This window comes from Alosa sapidissima, chromosome 1 (genome assembly GCF_018492685.1).
Source record: "Alosa sapidissima isolate fAloSap1 chromosome 1, fAloSap1.pri, whole genome shotgun sequence".
Taxonomy (NCBI): Eukaryota; Metazoa; Chordata; class Actinopteri; order Clupeiformes; family Clupeidae; genus Alosa; species Alosa sapidissima.
Genome location: NC_055957.1, coordinates 16,023,416 through 16,036,418, shown reverse-complemented (window position 1 = coordinate 16,036,418; position 13,003 = coordinate 16,023,416). Strand labels below are relative to the sequence as shown.

General features: G+C 41.7%; 1 protein-coding gene across 3 annotated transcripts; it reads left to right on the top strand.

Moving 5' to 3' along the window:
• The first annotated feature begins 101 nt into the window (after positions 1–101).
• vps37c (VPS37C subunit of ESCRT-I) lies at positions 102–12,625 on the top strand. Of its 3 annotated transcripts, none has more exons than XM_042104635.1 (5): positions 102–217; positions 1,540–1,648; positions 5,358–5,529; positions 10,311–10,393; positions 10,504–12,625. In XM_042104635.1, the coding sequence occupies exons 1-5, from the start codon at positions 117–119 to the stop codon at positions 11,185–11,187; spliced, it is 1,149 nt and encodes a 382-aa protein (XP_041960569.1). In that variant the 5' UTR covers positions 102–116; the 3' UTR covers positions 11,188–12,625. The 3 variants fall into 3 exon arrangements, with proteins under 3 accessions (XP_041960569.1, XP_041960585.1, XP_041960577.1); XM_042104651.1 differs by lacking the exon at positions 102–217 and adding an exon at positions 392–650; XM_042104643.1 differs by lacking the exon at positions 102–217 and adding an exon at positions 392–966.
• Positions 12,626–13,003: the final 378 nt, after the last annotated feature.

Genomic DNA, 13,003 nt, shown 5'->3' with positions numbered 1-13,003 from the left:
AATTCAGCATTATGGCAAACTCGTATGAACTCTAACTAGGTGACGGTGGTTGGTGCTACAATTTCCACAGGAAAACAACACTAGCCATTTGACATAATAATTTGTCTCTGGTTGCAATGCCTCCCTGCTGGCATTTCTCAGATGGAATATTCCCGTCACGTCGGGGTTTCCCTTCGAGTCAGCTGATAACACGGATACACCATTCACTACACAACGGGTAACGTTATTTTAGATATTGATGAACGTATTTGTTGAGTAGACGTATGTCATGCTACAGTTCAAGACAACAGTAATTACTCATTAGATTAGAAATAACATATGACGTCCCATGCCTTTTTAATCATGTATGGGGTAAAGTAATAGATTAATTGGTTATACTACCCCTCTGTGTTGTCTGATGGTTGAGACCAAACATGGCGCTGGTTTATGTCAGTCCGAAGTAAAACTTTCCCTGATGAAAAAGAAACCTCTCAATCATCATAACATTTCTAGCATTGTTTTTGTGGGTTCTCAGTCTATACTCCCATGTGGATATAACTTGGTTCTCCATTTCGAATTATATTGGACGGCAGACAGATGTTGACCCTTGTGGAATACTGAGCTCGAGCGGTGGGCTTTCCTGAAGTTAGCTGTAGCTAACGCTCACGCAAGCAAGTGCCTTTCGTTGTAATTATATCGTTTTCGGTTTAGCCAGTAAGCTTGCTAGTTAGCTCACTGGCTGTTATTAGCTTGCTAGCTAGGTAGCTCCCGTCAAAATCGAGATAGATCAGACCAGATTAGTTGTCAACCATTGGTAAAATTTACGTCACGGTGGACATCTCCGACATTATCGATAACGTTATATATGTTTTTGTTTTGAAATTGAGGTCAGTGCTTCCGTGTTTATTTTACGTCATCCACCTCCAATTAAGTTGGATGCCCGTCAATGTGTTCCATGCCACAATATATTTGATTTGCTAGCAGCAAGTAAGTAATGTTAACGTTGCATTACAATTTTGTTTAGAAAAATATATGCATGTGTCATTCTAGCCTGCAGTTTCGATCCGAAAAGGTATACTACCCCTTGCATTTACGATTGTCGACATACTACAGTAGGTTAAGAGTGAATTAATGTTAACGTTACCTAGCTATAACGTTAGTCAGTAGCCTGTCAATAGCAATTGGTTTACTAAACTTGCTTAAACGTTATCTGGGGGTTCGCAAACTTCACATTAGCTTGGCTCCTTACACGTAGTATACCAGTTTAGCTATTTAAAACAATGGACGCATAGAAAGCGGAGGTTGTCTTAGTCCAGTGTTTTCACTTTAGAGTGGTTGATACTTAATTTGACTTGTCAGTGGTATGTTATGATCATGATCGGAATCTAGGCCTACTGCAGTGACTGAAACTCCGGTCTATCACATGATATTTGTAGGATTAGTGGTATTTCTGAACAGTCTGATTGTTATAGACACCGCATGTTGCCTTAATTGTTGTGCCGCTCTCTGTGTCAGCATTTGGTATGTAAACCCTACTGCTCACTTCGCTTTTTACCACAGTTCTTCTGGCAAATTAATGGATAAGCTTCAGGACCTCAGCCAATCCGAGTTGCAGGATTTGCTGGACAACTCGGAACGGGTGGAGTCGATGGCACTGGAATCAGATGAGGTGGGTTATTTATTTCTTCGGACACCCTGCGAGTGAAAGAAAATCACAAATAGCCGATAACAGTGTCAATGTGGCCTCATTGTTTGTGTATCTAGCAATTGTGTCAGACTTCAGTCTATGCAGACCACCAAACCAAGCAGACTGTTATAATTTATTAAATCCAGGGTCATTAAGTGTCAAACTCAGATAAGGTGGGTGCTGCACCATCACATATTTTGTTCCATGCTACACCATGAATGGGTCCTTAAACCAAGGCTTATAAAATATGTCTGTTAAAATCCTATGTCTTCATATTTTTTAGCCTTTGATATTAATACATGTATGTGGAAGTAGCCCAAAGTATATGCATTTAATTTAGTGTACAAAGTGCCAATTTTGTACCATAGATAAATCACTAGTCAAAATCACTGTTTTACCCCAGGGACAAGAATGAAAAAGCAGAGGCATACAATGTAATTAACTAAGTATATTAGTTATATATTGATCTATGAATGAAACATGGTGCAACACTGGCATTTTGTACACTAAAGAGCTATCACTGTATCAGTATCACAGTATCACTCATTTTGCACTTTGTTCCCAAATCAAGGGCTTTATATAGAATCAATGGGCATGCAGTACATACTTCTAATGGCCAAGTCATGCTGAGAACATGTTTGTCTTCCATCCTACAAAGTTTGGTCAGTCTAGGAATAATATTTCTCAAGATATTCTTGCCCAAACAGGGCAGTATAATGCTACATATATATATATATATATATAGCATGTGCTATAAAAACTATTTGAAATGTTTTCTAGAGTGTAGCCTACAGATGTGGTGTTTGTAACTACATACTGATGCTAGAGATTTTGTGGATTGTGCTACAAAACTATCATCCTCTGTAGCATCAATGCTATGAGCAAAAAAAAGTTAATCTCTGCCAGAGATAGCTTCTAACATCATGCATTTTGAGAGTATAATAGCTGTAAAAATAATCAGAAAACATTATAATTTAACAAAAATTACAGTAACATGGCTTGTCTACTGGGCGCCCTGGTTGCTGTCTGTGTCTACATTGTGGTCCTTTGCAGTGAACTGCCTCAGTTGTGTTTAAATGTTGATGAGGTCTTTGATGAGGTCTTTTTCTGCATTAAAACACATCAAATAAGCTGTGGAGACAGTATTGTTTGTTGATCAACCACTACAGAGCTTGCCCCGGTATAGACTATAGCCCCAAATCGTAGTTAGTGAACCCAGAGTTTATTACAGAAGACTGTTAAGAACACTTAACAGCTGTCCCCCTACATGTATACCAGCTCCTCTCGAAGGAAAATCTGTATAAGTCGATTATCGAATGCAATGCAAAACGAGGTAGCCCATTGAAGATGTGTTCCAGAAAAAGCGAGTATACTTTGTTGTTTGTGGCAGTTTGGCCAAATATAAGTTAATAACGGACAGTAAAAAACGTTTAAATAGTTTGTATAAACTATACATTGCATGTAATTATAATGCATTGCATTCGATAATTGACTTTTACAGACATCAATTTTATCAATCAAATAATGTGTGAAATGAATCAGTGATATAGTCAGGATATTATCAAAGTTACAAGTACTGAAAGCATATGATCAATCACAGTATTTCAAGAAACACTGTGATTGATCATATGCTTTCATCAGAGAATTTTTCATTTTCAGAAATGACAAATTTTGAAGCAGCACAGCTTGACTGGTCTTCGCTATACATTTTGCATAGAGTAAATTTGGCTCCATTCAAGTGCTGTCCACAGGGATATGGCATGTTGAAAGGAAATTATGGCCTTTCTTAAAATTTTTCATGCTAGAATATTTGGCAGTGTGTTGTGGGACGTCAAAAAAAACAAGTGATTGGACTTTGAGTTTCCCACTACAAGACCTGTTCCTCGTTGGGTGTCTTTTCTGACCTTCATATTTGGGCCTAACGCTGGAAGTTTGTCGCCAATGACAAAATAGTGGCAAAATCAAGCTGAAATAGTGTAATCTGAACCAGGCAGAAAGTGTCAAGCAATGCTCTGGCATCTTTTTTATTGGTTCTATGCCTGACCAAGCTTCTTCTCTGTGATCCAAACACCTCCATTTAGAAATGAACCCATTTTGTTAGCAACTATACTGTATCAATAATTATTTCCAATTAAACATTTCTTCTAGTTGCTATTTTCATTCATTTTTTATGCTATTTATGGATATGAAAATAGTAAGAGCAAAACAAAGCATGACTGCATTGAACCCAAAAATGCACAGTACATATAGGAAATGCCTTAATGTATGGTAATTCAATTTCAGTGTCCACTTAGTGCAATAACAGGTTGCATTTCCAGAAGAAAATGGTCACATTGTGATGCGATCACATCACAATTGCACCAGTACTACCCTCAATATCACTCATTACAAGGTTTTAACTAAATCTGTCAGTGGTGCTGCTGCTGCAGTCTTATCTGATTTGACATGGGATGTGACCAATATAATTCATTTTATAAGTTTTGATGCTCAGAAGAAGACCAGTTTCTTTAGTCGTACAAGCATAATTCCAAAAGGGATTTCTAATGATACATTCTACAGTGTGCTTCTGACCCTGTCTAGCTTATTTGAAAAGAAAAACAGGCATGATTTCCTTTCAAAAACATGAAAATTGCTCTGCTATTCCAAACCTTCTAATGGTAGTGTATATGATTATTTTTCGGTAATGTTGCGCAGAGAGGACATAACCTAAATCAGTTGTTTGCTCAGTTGCATAATATCCCCAACTAGATAGTTGAGGTATCTATCTCCATGCATGTGACCTAGTTTACAATTTACATAACACAAGCCTTAAAGTTTCCATACAAAGACGCATTTTACTGTCAGGCTGGGCGCATCATGTTATCCCTGATCATCAAGGGCTCGCTGTAAAGCCACATAGGGAAATAACAATTTCAAAACAAGACGTGGGGTAACTGAAGGTGATATAAGGTGCTAACATGAAAATCCACCATTCCAACTGCATTGGAACTAATACGTGCCTGCCAGTTTTATTTGACTTTTGCCAACACATTTCTTGAATAGTCTGCTTACAGAGACTTTACAGATGGTTTGTTGAAATTCAAATTCAGTCTTTAAAATTGTTGTTTTTGCTGAACGTCACCAAACCCTTAACCATAAATTGTGAATGCCACAACAGTGTCGCCACAGTAGGGCTGTGCTGGAAATATCAATATGATGTATAGTGATGTACTGCTGTATCAATAGGTGTACATACAGATGTTGCTGTATTGATACAGCATCTAAAAAACTAAATACCTAAGAAACAACAGAAAAGTTCATTTTACGTTTTAAATTAAAATTTATATCTGTCAGATTTGAAGCAGAACCATTCATTAGAAGTATTTCTTTGTGGGCCTCAATTCTGTTGTGCCTTAAGGCTTTGCCTTTGCTGTCAGAATAGAATTCTGAAGTTAGAACTAACTGTCAGAATGAATTCTGTTTTGGACATGGTCATTATTCAGAATCAACATGTATTGCGGTCTGCATCACATTGTGGCCTCTGTATCGTGATGTGTTCCGTATTGTGTGGTTTCAGGCAATACCCAGAACTAGCTGACAGATAGTTTGTTTGTAATCTGTAGAAGGTAGGCCTGTTCTGTAGAAGACCTACGGTGTGCTATAGGAGACCATCCAAGTAAGGTCTGACTCGTGTTCATCTACTTCTCTACAGATTCAAAACATCCAGCTGGAGCGGGAGATGGCCCTGGCCTCCAACCGTAGCCTGGCTGAGAGAAACCTGGACATGAAGCCGAGGCTAGAACGAGAGAGGGAACGCCTGGTGGAACGTTACTCAGAGCTGGAGGAAGTGCAAGACAGATACAAGCAGCGGTGTGCTCTTAGAGGTAAGCGAGTGGTTAGAGAGAGAAGAGGCATATGTTGGGAAATGGTTGAGAAACAAAGGAAGTTTGGAAACACCTTTCTTAAGAGCTGCCTTCTTGCATGTTCAGTTGGCCCTCAGTCTTAAGGGTAATTGTCACTGGAGGGAATAATAAGGGCGAGTGGAACTGGTGCTCATGTGAACGCAGTTTAACAGCTCAAGTGAAGCACCCTGCCTCTAGTTCTTTCTGTCAACCCTCTTTCCCCACCCCAACCATCACAGCAACAGTACACATCAACATTCCAACGGGGAGTATTTAACAAACAGTGTGCACCATGAGTTAGCAAGAGCGAAGTCAAGACAATCCTGTTTTTCTTGTGACAGTGTAGCTTAAAGAATTTCCATTGTTCTGGTATGTACATTTAGCCTGACGAGCCAGACCCACATTAAAATGTACTGTAGAGTCTGGGCACTCACCGTTCGTAGTGCTCAGTCCGAGGGGCGGGATAATCAGTTGTCTTTCAAATTCCCTCTGCACGCAATAGGACAGCGGCAGCGCTATAAGTCCCATGCGTTTCCCACCAGCGGAGCTAGTTGGCTAGTTCAAACGTTTGCCAACTTAATAAAAGCTTAACTCGTGTCACACTGTTCGCCAGCAGCAACATCCATCTTATTTGTTTTCAAATAGCAGGGAATTCAAGACAAACCGTTACAACTCTGCCATCAATAATTAGGGCAGCCGTGGCCCACTGGTTAGCACTCTGGACTTGTAACCGGAGGGTTGCCGGTTCGAGCCCCGACCAGTGGGACGCGGCTGAAGTGCCCTTGAGCAAGGCACCTAACCCGTCACTGCTCCCCGAGCGCCGCCGTTAAAGCAGGCAGCTCACTGCGCCGGGATTAGTGTGTGCTTCACCTCACTGTGTGCAGTGTGTTTCACTAATTCACCGATTGGGTTAAATGCAGAGACCAAATTTCCCTCACGGGATCAAAAAAGTATATATACTTATACATTATGTTAAGCCCAAGACTCTATACACGATTTCATTGGCCTGATTAAGTTTCGATTTCTGGAGCTCACAAGCCAACGGAGAGTTGCTAGACTAGCCCTGCTAGGGGCGCGTCTAGATTTCTAGGATAATGTACATTCATTGGTTTCACTGTTCTGGTATGCCTCACATACTCGCATACATCATCTAATGTACAAAGTTATATAGTTTTATTATAACTTTGTACATTATAACATTTGTACATTATAACTTTACTCACATACATCATGTACACACAAAGCTATATAGTTTTATTATATATTCAACAAAAGTGGTTTAGTTCACAAAAATTCAAAATATGACATTTGCAAAAGTATGTGAATCCATGTAGTTAATTTCTTGTAGCACCTCCCTTTGCAAGCACTACTTCAACCAAATGTCTTCTGTACCCATTAACCACTGTCTCATATCTGGTTCCGCGGATTTTTGCCTACTCCTTGAGAGGTTGGAGGGTCAACTGGCATGTACTGCCCGCTTCAGATCTAGCCAAAAAAATTCTATTGAATTGAGGTCTGGACTTTGACTAGGCCAAGGTATGAATTATCTTTATCTTAAGCCATTCCTTGGTCATTTTACTTGAATGCTTATAGGGTCATTATCCTGTTATAAAATCTATTTCCTCCCTAGCTTCATCTCCCTGACTGACATGAGGTTCAGATCAAGAATTTGTTGATAGGCCTGAGAATTCATACTGTAGTTTTCTGGATGATATGGAGTCATTCAGGTCCAGAGGCAGAAAAACAGCCTCGCACCTCCACATTTCCAACACCATGCTTCACTGTTGAGAGGGGGTCTTTTCTTGGTATACAGTGTTGGCTTTCCTCCAAACAGGACAATTTGGATTGTGACCAGATAATTCTATTTTGGACTCACCTGTCTAGAGAATGGACTTCCAGAAGGCCTCTGAAAGTTGAATGGGCCAGTTTTGTTGTTTCTTGAGAGCAGGGCAGATGCCTTAGCACTACAGTGGTTTGGTGGATTTCCTCTCTCTTTTAGTCATGACTGTTCAAACCCTTTCCAAAGGAAGTCTGTTTGATTAATATGTTTGATGTTAGTATGTTTGATATGTTTAATTGATTCAACTGAATTTCAGCACCCAAATATGTTTTACATTAGTTACCTATTTGACTTCACCAATGCAGCTGGGGGTTCACTTACTTTTGTACATACATTAATTTCATGATTTTTGTGGCTTCTCATGCAATCCCCTCTAAACAAGTCAATGCATTTGATAAATGTACTAGGGATGCACGATATATCAGCGGCCGATATATTATTGGCCGATAAGTGAAAAAATGAAAATATTATTATCGGTCCGATAACAGAATTCTGGCCGATAATTTGCGCCTAAGTCCTAATTTAGGCCTACGTCCGTCTGGCTACCATGAGCTACTTGAGCTTGGTTGGCTATACTTTTTCCTCAATATAATGTCAGCGGTGTGAATGTATTTCACCACTCGAACAAAATCTGTGGATATGCGTTCATTTGGGAATCTGTGCATCTCAAAATCCTCTCGTGAATGATCCGCCATTTAACCTTACCAGAGCGGAGCTCAGCCCTATCTAGAGTCATCTTGTGCTGATGTGTTTGCACTTTACCGCGCTGGGCGGGGAAACAAATAAACAAACTCGTTAGTGGGACGAGTACATAAGTAGGCCTAGTTCTAAGTTGTGTTTTAGTATTATATTTGCATTACTTTAGCTTGGGTTTTGTATTTTTACCTAGAAATGCTAACCATTCCTGCTTCAGTTCCAGACAGGTCATCATAATAAGTTATTAAAACCTTCGGGGCTAACCCCTTTCATTTCTGCTGCAGCAGATTGTGCGCAACAGAGTAGACGGACATAAGATACAGTCTGAGGAGTTGCAGCTTTATTCAGTTACCCGCAGTTACCCGCAACCTAAGTTTCCCTCACAAACTCTGATTTGGTCGCTATACTGTAGCTTATTCCCAGCTGAGCCGTTTATGAGTGTTTAGTCCTAAATGAAAACGATTCATACTCTCTAGCCACTCACTCGCAATTCACTGATGTCAGGTTCACTTACAGGAGCCACACATACTGTAGGGCTAGGCTACTGTTATGTTGACTGCTGTACTATTGAGGACTATTATGAGTTCTGTCCATCATTTGGTGGTAGGTAAAATTACTGCAATAAAATTATGCTTATTAAATGCTTTCCCCAAATCACTTTTCACAATTTTTTTAAGAGTAATATTATTGGTTATCGTATCGGTATCGGCCACAAAAAAACAATAAATATCGGTTATCGTTATCGGCCCTAAAATTCCATATCGGTGCATCTCTAAAAAGTACACATCTGACAGTTCATTAAAAACTGGTGATGATAACAAAAGAAAATTGATTAAACAGAAATGTCCCAACTGTTCAAGGGATTCACATACTTTCAAGCAGCACTGTATGTATGTATGAATGTATGTATGTACAGTTGTGCTCATAAGTTTACATATCGGAACTCCCCCCATTACCGTCGGTCCCGTATTTCCGCTGTCTTGCGTGTATGTGTCACTTAATATCCATTTCTATACAAACTAAAACGGTGGATTCCTAAAGAAACGCAAGCACCCACACCATAGGTGTATCTAAATTAGCAATGCACCAAAAATGACATTTTACCGTGACTCGAAGAGCTGTAAACAGTGTTGTAAGGCTGCGTGTACACGTCCGCTTGGAGCTCCAGTTGAATTTTAATTTCATGACGAGAATTCTCGGTCTAACCGTTTATGTGCCGTTGAAACGGTGTAAATAGGCGACCATCAGGCCAGCACTATAACTCTGAGCGTGGTAAACAAAATCGGATATTTCGGGGAGTAAATGCTCCCGTTAAGAACCAAACCAGATTTTGTTAAAATCTACACACCTATGGCTACTGAAAGATGTAAGATTCATTTAGCAAATGTTATTTTGAAGTGTTAAAAAACATTGTTGTTTTAGAATTTCCGAACAAAAGTGGTGATAATTGGGGGTGTTACGATACCCTGTACATACACATGCTAAGGTTGACTAAAAAGAGGAATAAAAAAAATAATCTTTTGTATTGGTGATTTCAGGCACAAAAAAAGGCTCAAACATAAATGATCACATTCATCTAATGTTTCCTAACGATCCGCTAGCTGCCTGCCCCATAAGCAGGCCGTCAAAATCATGTCTATGTAGGCAGCCTAGGCTCCGAGATCTGTACACAAAAACAATTGCTACCAACAAGTGTTGGCAATCACTCAAAGGCAAAATAACCAATGAGATGCGCGTTTAGGAGAGTTTCAATTGCACGGGAGGGAGGGGGAGGGAGTTGCTAGCTAGCTCTCTGTTTTGTTTGAACATCAACAGAAGTGAAGTTACCACGCAAGCGCTGATACAACCTTTTATGCCTTAATTTAAAAAAATAGGAAAAATCCAACCTTTAAGGACACCAATTTTCTTTGTGAATGAATAATGTATCGTAAAGAAATAAATGTTCTTCCTTAAAATACAGGGGCCAGAAGTATACATACCCTTATGTTAAATTTCCATAGAGGCAGGTAGAGTACTGGCAGGCCAGTAATTTCATTGATCCAGCATCCTGATAAAGTTCCCTTGGCCTTTGGAATTAAAATAGCCCCACATCATCACATACCCTTCACCATATCTCACGATTGGCATGGGGTACTTCTTTGTGTGTGTGTGTGTGTGTGTGTGTGTGTGTGTGTGTGTGTGTGTGTTGATGTTTGAACTGGATACTGACCGTTCTCTCCTCTCACAGACAATGTAATGGGGCAGGTGTCACCGGAGATGCTGTTCTCCCGTCTTCAGGCAGAGGGCACTAGCACAGAGGCAGAGTCTGAGGTGAGTGAGAGTCTGTCTATAATCAAACTGAGCTACAGTGTCTTGTATGTATGGTTATGACATTTTGTATGTATGGTTATGACATTTTGTTTTCTATTTATGTCTTTCAGACACTAGCAGAAGAGTTTCTGGAAGGTTCTTTGTCTCTGGACTCTTTCCTGGATCGCTTCCTTTCCCTCCGCTCCCTTGCGCACAAAAGACGAGTACGGATAGAGAAGCTGCAGGAGATTTTACGCCAAAAGAGCCAGGCGGTGACAGGTGACAACGCGGCCGCCATGACGACACCGCCCTGCGCCAACCAGGATCCAGCGGTGACATCCTCGCCCTGGCAACCAGGCCAGACGCAGCCGCAGCCACAGAGCGTGGCCAAGTCCAGCGGCAGCTTCTCAAACTCCCCCCAGAATCCCTCCGGCTCGGCTCTGCCCTACAGCCCCTTCCCCGTGTCTCCCCCAGCCCAGCCCCCAAGCGCTGCCGCAGCAGGCCCCGCTAATCCCCCAGCTCAGTTTCCACCCTACCCCAGCCCGGGGTCCTCTTTCTCCCCCGCAGCAGGATATGCAGCCTCCCGGCCCAGCTTTGGCCCTGGGCCCTGCCCTTACCCCACCCAGCCAGCTTTCTCTGGCCTCCCCGGGCCTCCCTTTGGGCAGTTTGGCCCCAGCCCAGCCCCCTACCCTTCTGCGTATCCCTACCCAGCGGGCTACAGCTACCCCACTGGGCCCAGCTTGCCGCCCTCCCAGCCAAACGCGGGAAGGCCTGTCTATCAGTCTGGATTCAGGGTGCCGCAGTCCTACTCCTGAGTCCCTCTGTCCCTCTCACCTTCCCCTCTCCCTCTGTCTGGCTCTCTCTTTCGGTCACTCCCCAGCCTATGATGCTGTCTCTTTCATCCATTTGTTTCTCTCACTCTCCTTCTTTCTCTCTCTCTCTCTCTCTCTCTCTCTCTCCCCCCACCCCCCTCTGTCACCTGCGTTCTATCCCTCTATCCTCCTCGCCCCCTCTTGTCACGTTTCCTTCGCTCCTGGCATCAGATTTGTGGTTTGCCCTACCTACCTGCGTTTCTTCCTCTTCCTGTGTGAAGCTTGATGGGTGTGCAAGCCTTCGTTCACACTGCACTGTTTTTGCTCTCCTCCTTTCCCTCGCATTCAAACGGAGGCCCCCCATGAGGAGTCTAAGGCAACGCAGCCCGGTGATGGGACAGTCCTCGTCCTCCAGCAGGCTCCAAAGCACTCCTTATATCACACACATCATCAAGTCGGACTTCTTCACAGGACACACCTTGGAAGCAGTGATTGCATTCAAAAAATTTAAATGTTTCTTTGTTTACTGTCAGAAAGAGTTCGACTGTTCTGACTTGTTTTTTTTGTTTTGTTTTGTTTTATAGATCAGTGTAATTGTGCATTAACATTTAAGTGTTGGGAATTCATGACACTACACTGGTAGTAAGTGCAGCATCAGTGACGGGCTGTGAAAACTCACCACTCCGATCAACAGTCTATCCCTCCTTTATGTGCAAATGCTAGATCTGCAGCACCATGCCCTCTCTAGTCACCTGATATCCTATTGTGACATCCAGACCATACGTGGTCCTCAGAAGCTTCCCCATAACAGAAGTGTGGGGGCTCTACAGTTGTTGTGTTGTCTTGATCTCAGACTGTCATCTTGAATGCCATAGTTGGCCATAATCACAACTCTGGTTGCTTTCATCTTTTCCTGGTTTACATTGACGGTACCTCCCTTTCTCCCCCCATTGTTCCTTCATCTGTCCTTCTGATAAACCTCTTCCTCTTCCCATGTACTGCTTGACAACATAAATCAATGCTTGACAATGGTGAGAAGACATAGTTTATTTCTGTAAGTTCACTACCATTTGAGAATATATGTGATTTGTATGATAAATGAAAATACTACTAACAGGAATCATTAAACAAGGGAAGTATATAACATATCTTATTCTACTTCTTTAGCACCGAAAGCACACTGAAGGGAACGACAGATGGGGCCCTAAGGATGGGTGTAAAATGTTGGGTGAAGAGGCTACGCAGCACCCCTCTGATTATGCAGCAACCAGCACTCGTGTGCTAGGGGTATGCGATATTGAAAAATAAATATCTTGATATTTTGATGTACAACTCATATAAGTATCTTTTTTCATTAGAGATAGTGCTTATCACATTTGAGATGTCAGGCAAATTTGGTGACATGAATGCTATTTTGAAACAATAAAACACGTTAAGCCTTTTCCTTATTCTGGGCGTCAATGAGAGAACAACATTTAACATACTAAACTTGAGTTATTATTGTAGACAATATATACTGCACAATATATATCGCACACCCCTACCATGAGCCCCCCCCCCCCCCCATGTCAGCTAATGCACCTCCCCAGTTCTCCTCTATGCAGATGTGTGTTACTGTCGATGGTCAAGACAGCAGAGTTGAGACATTTTAGTTTCGTTTGAAGAGAAGAGTAAAAGTCCTGGTTGATACAGGCTGTATTAACTGGTGTTGTGCTGATCTGTTTTGGGGTTAAAATCATCAGTTACTGGATAAGCGGTTGGGTTGGTGGGGGATCTAAACCAAAACAAAGTGTATTAAACGGCACGTTCAGGTGTGCGT